Here is a 16,803-nt window from a genome sequence, read left to right as displayed (position 1 = left end):
ACTATAGACAAATATTTGCATGACAAAGCGGAGTCTTTAGACAACAGGACAAGATTTTGGAACTGGAAACGTTCTTTCTGTTTGTAGTCTGTCTGTAACACGAGCAGTGTTGACCAATCACGTTTGAGCGGCCTTTGGTAAACAGTCTGTGCGGAGACCAAAACAGGCTGAACGAATGGGCTTACATGCAATCTTGGAATCTATTGGGTTAGCCAAGTGTAAACTGGCTACTTGTGAATCAATCCAGTTGGAGATGTCCTTTCGCAACTCTAACTTCATCATCACGTGCTGCTCATGGAACTGTAAACAGATACCAGCGTGTGGAAGAGTCCTCCTCTTGATAGATAGATATAGTTACTTTATTAAATCCCACAAGGGATACATTTTTTTTCACTAAAGCAGTATAGTAGGTACAGGAAAGCAATAAAAAAAAACATTTGCTATGTACATTTTACATGTTAATACAACCAAACTTGATGTTCATTCTGATCCCCTCCTTGCAAGCCAAAGTAAGTCTAACATCCGTTTGACTTACATTTTTATTGCACATCATCTGAGTATCTGCAACAAAGCTTCAAACAGTCTTCATCATTACACGTAGAAAACAGAAAATACAGCACAGTTGCTCTCTACACAACTAAAAAAAAAAAAGAACTTGCAGTTACCAATAAAATGTTCACATTCAAAAACAATATCGGTGGAATAAAGCTTAAAAACTATTTCTGATGTTGTCAACCCAAAACCTTTTTCACCCAAACAGGATTCATGTTAAACCGTTACCATGAAACCATATTAATGAGTGAACAAAATAAAAAGTGACTGATTCTATTTGTCTATTCTAGTAATTAAAAAAAGCACATCATGGGTACAATAAAAGTCTAAAAGTTGCCTCCATTATTCAAAAGGATTTATAGACAACCAGATTAAGTAGTATTTGATGGCCCCAATTGACCCCATTTTTTCCCTGTATGTATGATCATTGTGAACTGTATTCTTATGGTAGATTATAAAACAGATTTGCTGTGTGGTAATTTGAACCTGCCTCCCTCTGAATATGAACCCTGCAGTCCTCTTGTTCCCATTAAGTCCTGAAGCCAGAATTTCTGTGCTCAAACAATACTTTGTGTCATCTATTAATAGAGGTCTAACAACTGCATTTTCACACAGGGACAAATAATTAGCAAATAATGCACGGTCCAACTTGGTTGAGACTGAGCTTTAATGGCACAATTAACCTCAAACATTTGTAGCCAAATGCGACTGTGTCAATCCATTCTGACACGGTGTGATGGTTGAACCTGTGGCTTTGGACCCCTTCAGAACGTCTGTAAACTCAGTGTGAGCAGATTTAAAGGATACTTAAAACACAGTTTTTGCAGAGGCTCCTATGTTCACAATGGGACATCTAGATTTGGTCTAACGCAGGACTACAGACAAATATTTGCATGACAAAGCGGAGTCTTTAGACAACAGGACAAGATTTTGGAACTGGAAACGTTCTTTCTGTTTGTAGTCTGTCTGTAACACGAGCAGTGTTGACCAATCACGTTTGAGCGGCCTTTGGTAAACAGTCTGTGCGGAGACCAAAACAGGCTGAACGAATGGGCTTACATGCAATCTTGGAATCTATTGGGTTAGCCAAGTGTAAACTGGCTACTTGTGAATCAATCCAGTTGGAGATGTCCTTTCGCAACTCTAACTTCATCATCACGTGCTGCTCATGGAACTGTAAACAGATACCAGCGTGTGGAAGAGTCCTCCTCTTGATAGATAGATATAGTTACTTTATTAAATCCCACAAGGGATACATTTTTTTTTCACTAAAGCAGTATAGTAGGTACAGGAAAGCAATAAAAAAAAACATTTGCTATGTACATTTTACATGTTAATACAACCAAACTTGATGTTCATTCTGATCCCCTCCTTGCAAGCCAAAGTAAGTCTAACATCCATATTTGTTATCCTAATATCCACTGGTTTGACCACCTAAATACTGGCTGTTGCTCCATGAGGCTAAATTGTTGTCAGACCGATAATACTGCAGGACCTTAAAGACCCAAATAATTACTCTCTGAGTACGACACAGTCTCTCTCTCCCCCTCCCCGAGGTTTAGCCTGTTAAACTGTATATGATATGTGAGGGTGATTTTTTTTTCTTTTACAAACAAACATTTTGATTATTCAGTTTGGACCATTTTAGCACTTTCATATTAGAGACATACTTTCCTGTCAAAGCCAGTTTTCAGGCCCTTTAAGGTTCTCATCAGTTGATATTTTGCTTTTGTGGTACACATTCCCAAACAGTATTACAATCATAATATGATACACCAGTAGCTCCCCATAAAGAGTCTGGGGTCCTCCAGGTCTCTGGTTGCAGGGCGCTTTGTAATTCAGCCTTGGATGTGCGACACTGCACAGAAGTAAACACTGATGGCAGCCATCATGGCCACTAAATAATGTGTCCTTTAAGTCAGTAACAAGATCAGAAATCCATCTTTTCAAATCCAGAATTCATCTCCGAAAGCCTCTGATGTCCATTTTGTCACCATCTAATCAAACTCAAACATGACATCATCGTCTTCTCCCTCCTTTTCATCCTGTGGATAAACAGTTGATATTTAACATCAGGATGCACTGAATCAAAATCAAATAATACAAAAAATAAAAGTGTAACAGTTTTATACCGAATAGCAGTTTGAATTGTCCTCTTCTTCATCACTGCTGCTGTCCTCGATATCTTCATCTTCTGAGTCCTGTGTGACATACAACAAATGTGGATTAAAAAAACAGTGCAGCTTCAAGAATATGTATCATTTACTTTGCATATTTTACATTGCTAAACCATAACTTCCCTGATTGACTGAATCATAAGTAAACCTCATGAATAAACTTAAAGTGCATTTACATCATGAATATGTGGATTAGATGAGTGTATTACTGTGCGTTGTATAAATATTTAAACTTACCGATGGTTGTAATAAACTTAGTTCTTTTTTCTCCTCAACTTTTGTGTTTTTGGAATTGAGGTAGAAAAGTTTCTGCAAAGACAAGTATGTCATAAATTTAAGAAAACAATATTTAAAAAAGAGAACATCAAAGAAACATGACAAAAAAACAAAAACAACAGATGAAAAGTTAAATTTCAAGGTGCTTACTTTGTGGTTATGTGTCTGATAGCACTTCTGCTCTTCTGCTGTCAGCGTCTAAAGATTGTAAAAGGTGGAACATTTCTTAACATCCAGCTGAAAGTTAAAAAATATTTGGATTTAACATTAGAAGTGAATGTTTCTCCATACCTTAAACCACTTCTGCAGGTCCGCTGAGTATTGTTTTATCCTTTTCCGTCCTATTTCATTATAATATTCCATCTCATTATAGGAGAGGTCATACCACATTTTGTTGATCTCCCTGAGGCACGTCCGTCCCTTTGGCATTTTGTCCTTCAAATGTGCCAACTGAGTTGTGGTAAAAATTGCATGACCAGATCTGAGGAAAAAGAAAAATCACATGTTATTGAGGCTTTTTTTGCATGTTTAAATAAATCCTTAGAGGCTCATGTGTTTGACGGTCGCGCTCACTGCGTTGGCATCATGGGCTCGCCGGGAGGTTTCTTCACCCATTTGAGGGTCCTCTGCACAATAATGACAAAAAACATTTTTAAAAGAGGATATCGATCCACGGAGGATTATCTTAACAACATGGGCAATGAACAACTGACGCAGGAAAGGAAAGCAAAGAAAGGTTTCTGTAGGTGCTGTGCCATGGTGGGCAATTATGTGAATAAAAATGATGCATTCTCATTTAACTTTGGAATAATTTTGGTAAAACAAAGCGGGTGCAGATCTTGGTGGTAGTAGCAAATATTCAAACGAGAACTTTGAAGGCCGAAGTGGAGAAGGTTTCCATGTGAACAGCAGTTGAACAGCTTAGGTGCTCTGAAAAAATACTTGGGTGCTGCACCGAGTGATTTAATGCTCGTGAAAACCCTGAACAAGAATGAAAAAAACATGTTTTGCTCACAGATAAAAAGATCCTACAGATGTGGTCAAAGGTGTTGACAGCCGCACATTGAAATGATGTTCTGTTTTTCCGGAAAAGTGCTACAATGAAAAGCTCTTTTGTCATGCCTCCCTACCTGCCTTTGGTTTGCCATAAAATAAAACAAGAGAAAATACAAAATGAGCTTTTCTTTTCAAGTGGAAAGGTACCAACACTTTTGGCCACATCTATGTTTAATAATATGATTATTTCTAACAGTATCACAAAATAGGAAACACAATTACTTCTCACCTGTATGTCAGACATTTTGAGGTCATTCTCACTGATGATCTGCTGCTGCTTCTGCACGTCAAACCTCTGAGGGACATAAAAGCACTGTCATACAGTCTATCAGCATTATCTCAATACTGCAAACATAGTCTTAAAATTTTACTTACTTCTAGGTAATCTTTCAATTTGCTCGCATACTCTATCTTCATCTGGAATAAATTAAGTATTAAATTCAGATTTGAATTTTTTATTTATTTAAATGTAATCCAATATTTTAACAGTGGATATTAGTTTGTGTCTTCATACCTCTGTGTAGCGTGTTTTGTACTCGGCCTTCTGTGCTTCACTCAGTTCTCGCCAACGCTGGGACCACACGGTCATATAGGAGGTATTTGAGATATCGCCCATGGACTTCAGTTGCTCTTTGCAGAATAGATTATAGCCATTGCTAAAGATACACACACAGAGAGACATTATTTTCATCCATTAAACCGAGATAAAAAAATAAATTAAAAAAAATCTTTAATTTAACAAAAATGAATGAACACATACGCAGCATAAATATGATTAACACAGTCAAAGTGGGGCATGCAGTTCATTTATGATCAAGCAGTGTGTGTGAGGCTTACAGAGGAGGCTTGGGAGGAAGACCCTGTGCATCATCAGAACACTCTTTATCCTGTTTTTGCAAGAGAGGTCACAGGTCAGTTAGATGTGTGATGTAATTGCAATCAAACATGTGCCCAAGAAGATCAATTCTAATATTACTGTACTAAATCTAATGAATGTTACTGTACGTGAAAAGGGCATGAGAAAGGACTAACCCCAGCTGAGCATGGAAACAGTAAACTGCAGATCATGACTCTGATTGACCAATGACATCATCACTTACATCAGAGGCCTTCTTCTTCTTCTTCTTCGTCGTTTTGGACACATCGTTACTGTATTGTTTTCTGAAAGACAAAAATGAGCTTAGGCAGTGAATTTCCACAGGCAGCATCCCAGGCCAAATCGTGTGTATACAGTGTTAACTTCCTACCTGAACTCCACCATATTTGTCTTGTATTTTTGCGATGCAAGGTTAAACTTCTCCACATACTTGGCCTGGAAAAAGTCAGTAGTTCATCTTTTAAAATTTGAGGCTTTATAATGACGAGAATAGGCACTATTTGAACAGTGGCCATACATAATCTCTACCTTATTTTGATCTGAGAGCATAGCGAACTTCTTGATTGAATATCCAAACAGCTCTGAGAAGCTAAAATCCGGGTGCTTTTTATGAAACTTGGCCCAGTTCTCCTTATAGAAGATGGCACTTGAAGGGCTGGGTTTCTTCGGGAGCTCTGGATGGATCTGCACGAGAGAGGGAAAAAAAAAGCCCCGCTTTAAATGCACAGCGGTTTTGCCAGACAGCTCTTCAGAGGAACTTTTTCATCCAATACATCCAGATTTCACTAATTCACACATAATGCTTTGCAACCATCAAGCATCAGAAAATACATTATTGTGTGGTGAGATCTGTATTACCAGATACATTGAGTTACATGATATTTAACTTTGCACAGAGAAATTTAGCATTCACAAAATGAAACTATGGAAGGATTGTTCTCTGCTTACCTTTATGTTATGGTCAGGATGAGAAATGGCATCTTCAGCTTCAACAATGAGCTCTGGAAGGGTCCGAATCTTGCGCATCTGAGCAACAATAACAAAGATATTACACTCTCTTCCAAATTATTTTGCTATTTTTATTTGTTATTTGTTGCTTTTCTTCATCCTTCAAAGAAAATCTGCCCAAATTAGTTGCCAAACATTCTGACCAGTGTGTCATGTTGTGTCGTGTTTGTTGCAGTAAAAACATCTTGGTGACATTTAAGTCTTCCTCTAATCTGTGGATCCACATTCAATCTTCTGCACTACTTAAGAGTCTTCAAGTGAGAGTAAGTGGAAAGAAAAATGTTTCTCTAGGCATAATTACTGTGTACAACATCTAAATGTTATTACCCTCCAGCAATTTTTTTTGAAAAGCCTCATGATAACATCGCAATCACAATAAATCACAATCCGTTATGGCAATACTCATCATATAACAAACTGTTTAAAATCACATTAATGGTGTATAGTGATAGTATAGTATAGTGAGGCCTCCGGTGCTTCTCATCACGGTAGTTAATGGTTTATATTCTGCTGACTTCAAGATTTAAACATCCACTTTAGTATATTGGACATATTATCAAAACTTAACCATAAATGGAGGTGTCGGTTCAAAAACTGTGACTCACCTTCTGCAAAATCTGAGTCCACTTCTGTTGGCATGCCTCTGGAGAAAAAGGGGGGAAAGCGACGATATCCCAGTCTACAGCTTTCAATGCTTTAGTGTAAGAGCACATGCTATTCTGTTGTGGGATGCTGGCTTTCATTGCAGCCAGAAGCTTCTGGAGGTGTTCCTTCGCCCATCCTGTGGAGACAGAAACGACAAGTCAGTGAGGAGAATCGATCAGATTGGCACTAACAAGCAGAATATTGTCTTGAACTACTGTTTTTGTGAGAGTTTTCTCACTTTTTTTATTTAACTGTACTCACCAGATTCGGTCTCCATTTCAACTTGACTCATTTTTCGATGTAAAAGTTCCTTCAGTGGGATTTCGGTGTAATAGCTGCCTGGGTGCAAACTGGACCGAAAGTTAAACCATGTGACTCCAGGAAACTGGACAGCAACATGAGCTAGTGAGCTCCTTTATCAAGCCAAGAGCCTAAATCATATACAAGTTCTTGTTAATCCACAATATGTTAACTAATTGTCGGTTTTGCCGTTACGGTCGCTTGTAGAGCAAAAAGCGATACACGAAAAAGCAAAAATACACGTGCCGTTTCACTGAACCGATATTTCTGCGCTGATCCACATCTGGTCGGAGGGCCTTCCCATGAGAGAAGCCAATCAGAAATGGCTCCCGTCTTTCAAGCGGTAAGACAACAGCCAAGGAGCTTCTTCGGTGGCAGGCTTCGCTGGCCAGCGTTGATGGTGCAAGCGCCACCTATTGAGCCGGAGGATTATAGCAATAAACCTGAATGCAACGTAAATTATATCATATGACGAAATGAAAGGTTATAGGCCCCAAAGGTAAAGACACTAATACCATGAATAGTTTTTAATGATCCATTACCTTTATAGATAGTGCAGTAAAAAGAAAATTAAAACTTGCTTTTTTTAGAAAGGTACTGCTGAATGACAGTGAGAACATGTTAAATTATTGTTTTCAAGAGCGCAGCAAACTTTGTAATCTTGGATCTTGCAGGGCCCCTGTCTGGCATTAGGCCCCTGAATCATTCTGAGTTTTTCCAAATGATCTATCAATTATTGGCACATTATTTTAATGTACTGTAATTTTGTATTAAATAATCAACTGGATTTAACACCCCCCCCCCTTTTTATGTGTCTCAGACTAAACTAGTTCTACCCAGAAGTCCAGTTAAATTGTTTGTTCTATTCTTCTTAATCAATGTTTAGTTACACCTATGAGATGAATGTCTGTGGTCCATTGGTGGTAGTTATAAGTACTCTCTCCTTAGTGTCTGAGACCCTATTTTCAAACTTCAGATAACTTATCAGCGTGTCCAGTTTCACATACTTCCATATGGGATTTTACTTTAATTGGTTTGTGAATAAACTGAATCAAGAACAGACATCTGATGGAAAAAAAAGATTTGTTTTCTCTCTTATTTGCAAGTGATTCCTTTTTGTTTTACTTTCCGCATCTAATTGACGACTCCCCTGTGTCCTTATCTTGTGACCTACAACCAACTCAGTATTACCATACGAAAGCAGATACACAGATACAAAGGGAATGGGAGTGACTGTCAACTGTTTGTCACACTGTCTAAAAGCTGCCCTACGGAGATCTGGAAGCACTGCTGGACACCACTCTTTGAGGGTGGATGTATTTGCTCCTTCTTGCAAGAATAAATGTCCGATATGTTTGATTTTGAACCAAGCCTCTGAGTAATTTTTCCAACAACATCCAAAGATATAAGAGTGAGAAGTAATCAATAAATGATAGCTAAAACATAACAAAATCTGGAGAAAATAATGGGCTGGATTTACTGGAAGGTAATTATTATTATTTATAGGGAGATAACAAGAAGAGAGCAACACTACACAATGTAATTTTTTTAATGAACAACACACAAAAATGTCAACATTTAGTCTTTTCCTGCTTTGCCACACAGCATTGTTGTTCTTTTGCTCCCCAGTGTTACCAGTTTGGTCATTCTTTCTTAAATACTTGATTGCATCCGTGCCTTAAAAATCACATATTCCTTCATTTAGAGTTTGGCTTTTACACACATCAAGTCAGTGAGTACAAGAATAACTTTAACATTACATTCAGTGTGCGATTGCTTGGACAAAACATTCAGTTATTGCTACCATTTTCCACCATTCAAGCTTTCTATTTCTGGAATGCTGGCATGATTTTCTACATTATGTTGGACTGCCTCTTTTACACCCATTGTACTTTAAAAACCATTTGCATTTATTATATCTTTCTTTTTTGTAAAAACATATAAATGAGTATATTTCCAGCTTCAGTGATGTAAAGGATTGACCTGAGGGACAGTTGAAAATTCTTCAGGAACCTTTGACCAAGGCAGCTTTATACAAGATATTAATATTATCCATATAGACACCACATATAGAGAATCTATATCTGAATTTTTCATGAAAAACACAGTTAAGATATGTTTGTGCCCACAGGTAAGTTAGACATTAACCTGAGCCACATATAAAATAAATATATTTTTGTTGAAATATAAAAAGTGCTGGCAGTTGTCATGGAAGATGTCTACAAAGGCATCTGAGATTCACAGTATACATCCCGACCCGGCTCCTCCTCGAATGTCACTTTGGCGTCATCAGCATCCAACTAAAACGTGACAGACAGAGAAACAGTTGGATACTCACAGCATAAAGGACATCACATAAGTCTGACTTTCTACCACACTGTATTCATTGAAGTGACAAGCCACTTACACATTTCATCTCCAGTTCAGTGAAGAAACGCCCAGTCATAAACATGCGTAGAGGGATGGTGAGGATGAGAATGAAGGGAAGTGCGAGCGACACAGGACTGGACTTCACAATCCACAAAAGGGCAAGACACACTACCTGTATGGCCGTGAACAGGTGCATCCGTCCTGTGCTCACCTGTGTCCGCAACATACAGAGACATGCACACATGATGTTCATTATCCATGATTAAACCCACTGACTGTGGTGACCCCACTTGTGCTCCTCTGGTGCCACCCTGAGGCTCGTACTTGTATTTATTTTGTGAAATTGGCACCAGAGTTGGTTCAGACATTGTTTGCCTGCGAATGCAATTTAAGGGCTTTTGCAGTCGGCCAACATGTGTATGTTTATGGACAAATTTAGTATCACATTGAAAGGTTAAAACCTGAATTAAAGCTCATTTAAATGTTGTCAAGTATGCAAATATACATGTCTCAAATACCATCCAGTGTGCCCCAAAATGTTCACATATAACATGATTTAATGAAACTGCATCCTGACAGGAAAATAACATATGTTACCAGATGTTATGAGATGTGCTGTGATGTAAGATAATTTAATATCACATACGGCGACATCTCATCATCAAGCTTCATTCATTTTCATTGAGTAACCATAATGGGAGCAGACCCTCTGTTCACCCTCTTAACATTAGCACCTTGCAGCTCAGTTATCATGTATACGTGGGACTCTTACCCTGGTGGCGTAGGGCTCATCAGGGTGGTATTTCTTAGGGATGAGTAGAAGCAGGATACGGTCCCACAGCTGGATGCCATTTAGTGACGTGACTCCCATGTAGAGGAAGATCCCGAACAAGGCTGACATGGGAATCATCTTTAGGATTGGCTCCATCAGAATTGACAGACCTTAAAACAAAAAGACAGATAAAGGATAGTGTACTTTTCAAAATCTGATTTACATGTAAATGATCTACCTGTAGAAATCCAGACATACTGTTGTAGAAAAGAAACATTCAGACTAGGTGATGAGACACCTACCAACAAGTAAAGCCACCAGGATGCCACTGATCCGCTGCTCCATCACTTTCTCTATCACCGGTTTTGGACCTTTGGTCATGACGGTGAGGGCGTTGGCGTGGGTGACAGACCGCACCGTGGCAGCACTGAGCCATGGCACACCGAATATTGCACTGAGCCCGCCCATGCCGACTAAAACCAGCAAGTCAAAGTGGAACCCGGAGCCTTTGACCATCTTCCTCTCAGGCTTACTCACAATGAGACTAGTCAGAGACATGGAGTGTGAATCAAACTGTCGTTAAAAGCCAGGAACGTTTTCTGAGGTTGATGATTCAGTGAGTGATATAGCTTGAGATATAATGACTCACGTTGTGATCTGAGACTCCAGGAAGATGAGAATGAAGACGAGAAAGGCCGGGATACAGCAGGCAAACATCACCCACACAGGGAAACCCTTGTGCTCTCCAAAGGGGTTGATGAGCCAGCCTCTTTTGTCTGGGTTGGACACCACCAGACCTTTAGGAACGACCAGTTTCTGTGAAGAAAAAGACACCAGTGTAATAAACGGATAACATTTTCTTGATTGATTCTTTTTTTTAAATAATTTTGTAAATGAAAGGTTTCAGTTTGGATTTTTAACGAGTTTGTAAATATTCTAAAAACTTGTCATTATGGGTCATTCAGTGTAGATCGATGGATGAAATGAAGGTGTCTGAATACTTTCTGGATCAACGCTAAACTGGGTTTTGTAGCTCAGAATCACCAGCCAACCTGAGTGTAGGTATCCTCAACGTTGTAGTCCACGAGTACCATGAGGAAAATGGCAATTGGCACACCGAAGTCGCCAAGCAGGCGTCTGACCTGGGAAGCAGAGATCACAAACCAAACAAAAATCAAAAATATTTTAGAGATTCAATGTGATAAAAATTTTGATTCAAAGTTCAAAGGACTGCTCACAAAGTCAGTTTATTCTGTAGAAATTCAAAGGACTAAAATACCCTGTGGACTCCACAACCGGCTCACCTTTCCAGGAAGAAAAGTCCCGTTCTTGAACTGACGTAGGAAAAAAGCAATGAAGAAACAGCCAAGCATGAGGCACATGGAGAGCAGGGCTGTGTTAGGGTAAGGCGGCTTAATGGTGTTGATAATAACAGTTGTGTTGCCAGTGCCATTGTCATAGATGACGGTCTCATCCACTTTTGGGTGCCAGGGATTCTCTATAGTTGCATTCAGATGATCGTAATTTAAAATCAACGGATGTGCCCTAAAGGTCTAAAAAGAAGAGAAGAGAGCGATGGAAGATGGATCACACACTGTTAATGTGTTCAAACCAAGATAAAAAGTCTCAGATTTCATATTAACAGATGAAATATGAGGATGAGGATGGACGGTTTACCCTCCCCAGCTTGGCAAAGGTTTCATAGATGAAGATGAGGGAGATGAGAATGGAGAAGATCTCCTGGGTGAAGCGTGAAATGAAGCGCACCAGGAAGCTGCCCTCAAAGGCCACAATGACCACCACGATGATGACCAGCCACACGCCGACCCACACTCTCCCAACAATATACTCAATGTCCTGGGACTTACAGAACTGAACAAAAGAAACTGGGGATGAGTTCAACTTGGTGCTCAATTTGTTGTTGTATGCATGAGGGAAACAAAACAGTTTGCATGCAAAAGTTGAACAGAAACTATTAAAAACAAAGTTGTTGTCTCACAGCAAAGAAGGCCTCCTCGAACACTAAGAGCGGACCAGAGAAACCAATAACCAGTACGGGTTGAGCAGCAACAAAGCAGAAGATGATTCCCTGAATGCTGGTGGAAATGAGGAGCTCTGGAACACCCATCATGTTGTCCACCTTATCGGCTGCAGAGGCAAAGATTAAAAGATATTTACAGGATCTATTACATGAAATAGAAGTAGCCTGTCTTCAAAACAAGACCAGACACACTCATATTTACACACCCAGCAGTCCTCCAAAGGTGATAGCAGGGGATAAAGCGGCAAAGTAGATGAAGATGATGGCAGCGAGGACCTGGGCGTTAAGCGCATCGGTGAGGTCACTCTTGTAATACTGGTAACGCCTCTTTATGTCTCGCATCATCCCACCAAACAGTCGACCAGTACGAGACAGGGGATCTTCAGGAGGAGGGCCAGAAGCGATGGAAACTTGGAGGAAATTTAAATCTGAGGTGAATCTACGATAAATTTAGTGAATAACTTTGATTTCTTTGAGTGTTTATATTTAGTAACCATGACTGATAGTGTAGTTTTGGGTGTGTACTCACCCCTCCGAGGTTTGGAGTCGAGGCGGAGCATCGGATCAGAGGGCTGGACTCTGTCCTGCAGTAGTTTCTTCTGAAAGTTGATGATGGAGCTGAGCATCGCTTCACTCTGGATCTCTGTGGGCGGGATGACGATGCTGCAGTCCATGAAGTCGGCCAAAGCCTCCGTCAGCTCTCGGGCGCTCTTTGCCCGAATTGCTGCCTGATTGAACACCTGAGACAGAGAGAGGAGCTGGATGTGAGGACTGAAGATCGTGAGGTCAGGAAGCAGCATCACGCGAGGGGTGTAATGTTTTCAGAGTGTTTGTACTTCTGCTTGTTCTAGATATTTCTTTTTCCTGAACAAGTGGTACAGATATTATTAATCTCCAAATTATTAAATGTCATTTATTGTAGAGTCGAAACACTTCACATATTGAATTTGGAATCAATTGCGACCCACGATAGCTCCCACCCCCTCACCACTTGGGGGAAGTGAAACATGACTTTGACATGATGGGCGCTATCTTACACCGGGTGTAAAGCAGCGTCCAGTGCAACGCAAGTGTCTTTGCGAGTTTCAGACTGACACAGTTGAATATTTCCCATCCAGCACCAATTCTGTTTAATGTACTTGCTCCCATGACCGTGTTGGTCTTAAAATGAAGTTCGGTCGGGCGTATTGTTGGTGCATGCTATTTTGACCAAGTGACCAACAGAAACCTGGTCTTAAGTCAGTGGTGCAATATTTTACTGTTATTTTAAGAGCACATTATTAAATTAGTAAGATGCACCTATAAATGTGGGTGCACACTGTACTTGCTACACACACAGGGACAATAGTGTTTGTGTAGTGTGGGTTACTTTGATTCAAACTGGCTGCTCAGCTTTAAACTGAAGTACTGTCGATTCAAGATGTGCTGGACACACGTGCTTGACTGCACAACAGTAACACTATTGTCACTGGACTGCCCTGCAACCAGAGTTTAACAGGCTCAACCTCTTCATTGTCACCATCTGTTTGAACTACTTAGTCTCAGCTGACTCACTTTATCAGCCATTAGTGCTGCCATCGCACGGCCAGTCTCGTGGTAGTCCATGTCAGTCTTGCTGGGGCCGACCAGAACAAAGACGAAGCGTACGGGCATCGGGGCCTCCAAGGCTGAGTCGAGCACCGCTGCTTCCTTCAGATGCACAAAAACAACTGTGGGCTTCTCCAGAAAGTCCAAGGCTCCTGGATGCAAAGAGGAATATATATTCAGAGATATGCCAACACATACTTAAATGGAAGTGTGTGTTCAACACGTCAACACAAACAATAAACACTGTACTACGGATCCTACATAAAAAGGGAAAAAGTGTCTCACCTATAAGCACCATTGAGGCCTCAACACGGTCAGATTCATCCCTCTAAAGAAACACAGAATGAACAAACATTATTATCACTCTTTCTTTTTTTAGAGGAGCCTGCCATGATCATCTGTGTTTACTGTAAATGACTGCAGATACAGTATGTTTGGATGATCTATTCATTACATCATCACATCTGTGAATATCAGTATTTGCAATTAATCTGGGGAGAAATTTTCATTCTGAACATTACAGCTGTGAATACGTATCTGTGCAGAATGTTTGCACGCTGCGATAACCGCATGTATTGCAGCTCTTAAAACTGAAGATTTTCTAAACTAATGAAAGAACATTTGCAGAAATTGTCTCACTATTGTCATGTTATCAGCTCCTTAATTAAATTATTACTTCAGTGGAAGAACTTACTCTTTCCTTGACCGAGAATCGCTGCAGGTCCATCCCGTCAGTCAGGGTTTGGCTCTCAGGATCAGATGATTGGCTGGAGGGAGAAAACCACAAATCTTCTCCTCTCATCTGGAGCTTTGGATAATAGTCTCAGCTAAATGCCTAAAAGTAGGTCCTTTGTGTTTGAGTCACTGTTGGGTGATGTCTGGGAAGTTACCTTCGGTTTTGGAGCAAAGACTTGAGCACCTCTTCTCGGTCTCCTGGCCTGATCTCCCTCTTGTTAACCATCTCGCTGACCATCTTCTCGGCGATGGTGGCCAGTGTCTTCTCTTCACAGTCGAAAATTGTCACACCTGAAGAAAAGGAAATGTTGGAAAACATTCAGACATCATCGTGTGGTTGTGTTGTATTTAAGGACGGCGATCAGACCAAATGAGAGCTTGACAGAGGGAGTGAAAGTGCCACAACTTGCTGCATTTAAGGGTTTATTTATAGCACACTAATGGTTAAACATACTGTCAGAGGAAAAGTAGAGTTGAGACCACCACAACAATGATACTACAATCACAAGAAAAGGAAAATCTGTTTATGTTTTTTAATGTAATTTAAATGTATTTTATGTAATACTATTATGTAAACTGAATAGAACCTGTTACACTGAGTACAAAAGATATGATTTGTAACCCTCACATTTGTTGACAAATACCAGTGGGGGAAGCAGAACTTTCACTTAATCAAAAATAGTAAGACTACAGTGCACAAATACTCTGTTCACAAATTTATTAACAAATGTTCGGCAGTGTCATGTTATGTCATGCTATACGCAACATATTAACTCATATATATATAATATATATATATGTATATATATTATACACATATATATATGTTACATTTTTATTGATTTTCCTCACCAACCTGTGGTCATGGTGCGTCGGAGCTGGATGAGGCTCTTGAAGGTGAGGTAAGAGATGTGTGAGGTCGCCCACACCCCCGCCTGAGGGTCGAAGCTCTCCTCGTAGCCCGCCCATCTCCCCGTCTCCTGCCAGTAGGCCTGCTGGTTCTGGTCCTTCATTAGCTCCCTGAGCCTCACGTACCTCTGAGGGGCACAAAGAAACAAAGAGGTGAAGACCAGCTGAGATGGACACGAGCGCAGGACGCAGGTACAAGTGAGGAAACATTTGGACGCGCACAGGTGGATGAATTCAAGCTGCACCTCCCGCAGCAATTGTCAGTGTACGTCATAGTGCCTCTGTCTAACCTGAATTTAGTGAAAAAATAAAAAGTTTAAACAGCATTTATTTCAGTAGGTTATGTAAAGTAGTAGGGAAATGCATCATAATCTTTTATACATTGATATGTTTTGGTTGTTTCCTACTGTCTCTTTTTTGTACCACATTTCATTTTTGCTGAACTGTTCCTCCACTAAGAACAAAAAAATCCAGGGAATCACACAAAGTAAATTTGGTTCTAAAAAGACAGAAAAAGTTGTAATGTAGTAATGGAGTGAAATGAGTTTACAAGCATAAAATATTAGTTGCAATTATAACAATACTAAATGTCAAATAAAACATTTTAGTTACAAGTTACAAAGTGTATTTGAAACACTTAAAACCCTTTCACTCAAAGATGTGCTTGGCACAATGTAACTTCGTTTGGATGTTTGATGTGCAGAATGATGTATGTGCAGAGTTTGACACCAGAAAGCTGATCTCAGATTCTTGAAAGTGAAATTAAAATGGAGGAGTTGGAAGATTGTTGAAGAAGTTGGTAGATTTTGAGTGAGCTATTCTCCGTTCAGAGCTCAGATAATATCACGTTCATGCATCACTGCATTACAAAAACACGGTTGATATTATGGGTGTTATTTTCCACCGCAGCAACCTGGAGCATCACATGATGGTGCTGTCCTTTCTATAATCTTCCTATCTGCACCAGTTCATGCTAATGTGAGAGGCTGCTGTCCAGGTGTCACTTTGTGTCATTAAGGTAAACATGGTGGCAGTCGTGCCTCAACAAACAAACAACCAGCCGGCTCCAAACTCTGGGTCACCGCTGGTTTCCAGTGTGGATATGATTGACTGCGCACCCTGGACATGTTTGGATTGTCAATACATGTCGTGTGTCTGGAGTGGGGATACTGTGTCCGTGTGTGTGTGTGTGTGTGTGTGTGTGTGTGTGTGTGTGTGTGTGTGTGTGTGTGTGTGTGTGTGTGTGTGTGTGTGTGTGTGTGTGTGTGTGTGTGTGTGTGTGTGTGTGTGTGTGTCCCTTACCTGACACTCTGCACTTGGGTTAGCGTTGGTGTTTATGTTTCAGGCAGCTGGAACAGACACAATTGACACAATTAATATATTTTTACATTAACATAGCAAATACTTTTAACTGAGAACCTATGTTTGGGACGGATATCAATAATCCAAAAATATAATGAAGTTCATCTTAACTTTGCTTGTTCAATTTTGATTTGAG

The 16,803-nt window shown here is 40.0% G+C and overlaps 3 protein-coding genes across 3 annotated transcripts in view; 1 reads left to right on the top strand and 2 right to left on the bottom strand.

Moving 5' to 3' along the window:
• Window positions 1-16,803, top strand: part of LOC138617029 (elongin-B-like) — a 247,018-nt gene that overhangs the window by 4,496 nt on the left and 225,719 nt on the right. The window lies entirely within an intron of this gene.
• On the bottom strand, window positions 1,459-7,170 carry LOC138617000 (nucleolar transcription factor 1-A-like). The gene is made up of 16 exons (XM_069691635.1): window positions 6,853-7,170; window positions 6,552-6,727; window positions 5,887-5,964; window positions 5,467-5,622; window positions 5,309-5,373; window positions 5,162-5,222; window positions 4,899-4,948; window positions 4,576-4,717; window positions 4,437-4,478; window positions 4,291-4,356; window positions 3,579-3,631; window positions 3,297-3,486; window positions 3,156-3,203; window positions 2,967-3,038; window positions 2,685-2,753; window positions 1,459-2,597 (listed from the first exon to the last, which is right to left on the bottom strand). Exons 1-16 carry the CDS (start codon window positions 6,881-6,883, stop codon window positions 2,550-2,552), a joined length of 1,347 nt encoding a protein of 448 aa, XP_069547736.1. The 5' UTR covers window positions 6,884-7,170; the 3' UTR covers window positions 1,459-2,549.
• Window positions 8,367-16,635, bottom strand: slc4a1b (solute carrier family 4 member 1b (Diego blood group)). Its single transcript, XM_069691634.1, has 17 exons — window positions 16,608-16,635; window positions 15,253-15,433; window positions 14,552-14,687; window positions 14,356-14,428; window positions 13,947-13,989; window positions 13,629-13,813; window positions 12,604-12,814; window positions 12,281-12,454; window positions 12,033-12,181; window positions 11,711-11,905; window positions 11,338-11,586; window positions 11,086-11,175; window positions 10,683-10,849; window positions 10,336-10,577; window positions 10,034-10,203; window positions 9,299-9,472; window positions 8,367-9,191 (listed from the first exon to the last, which is right to left on the bottom strand). Exons 2-17 carry the CDS (start codon window positions 15,407-15,409, stop codon window positions 9,111-9,113), a joined length of 2,496 nt encoding a protein of 831 aa, XP_069547735.1. The 5' UTR covers window positions 15,410-15,433; window positions 16,608-16,635; the 3' UTR covers window positions 8,367-9,110.

This window comes from Brachyistius frenatus, unplaced genomic scaffold, assembly GCF_029030835.1.
Source record: "Brachyistius frenatus isolate BFR_SWC_R1_liver_20210118 unplaced genomic scaffold, ASM2903083v1 Contig_11, whole genome shotgun sequence".
Classification (NCBI taxonomy): Eukaryota; Metazoa; Chordata; class Actinopteri; family Embiotocidae; genus Brachyistius; species Brachyistius frenatus.
The sequence above is the reverse complement of the archived record's forward strand: the minus strand, read 5'-3'. Positions and strand labels throughout refer to the sequence as shown.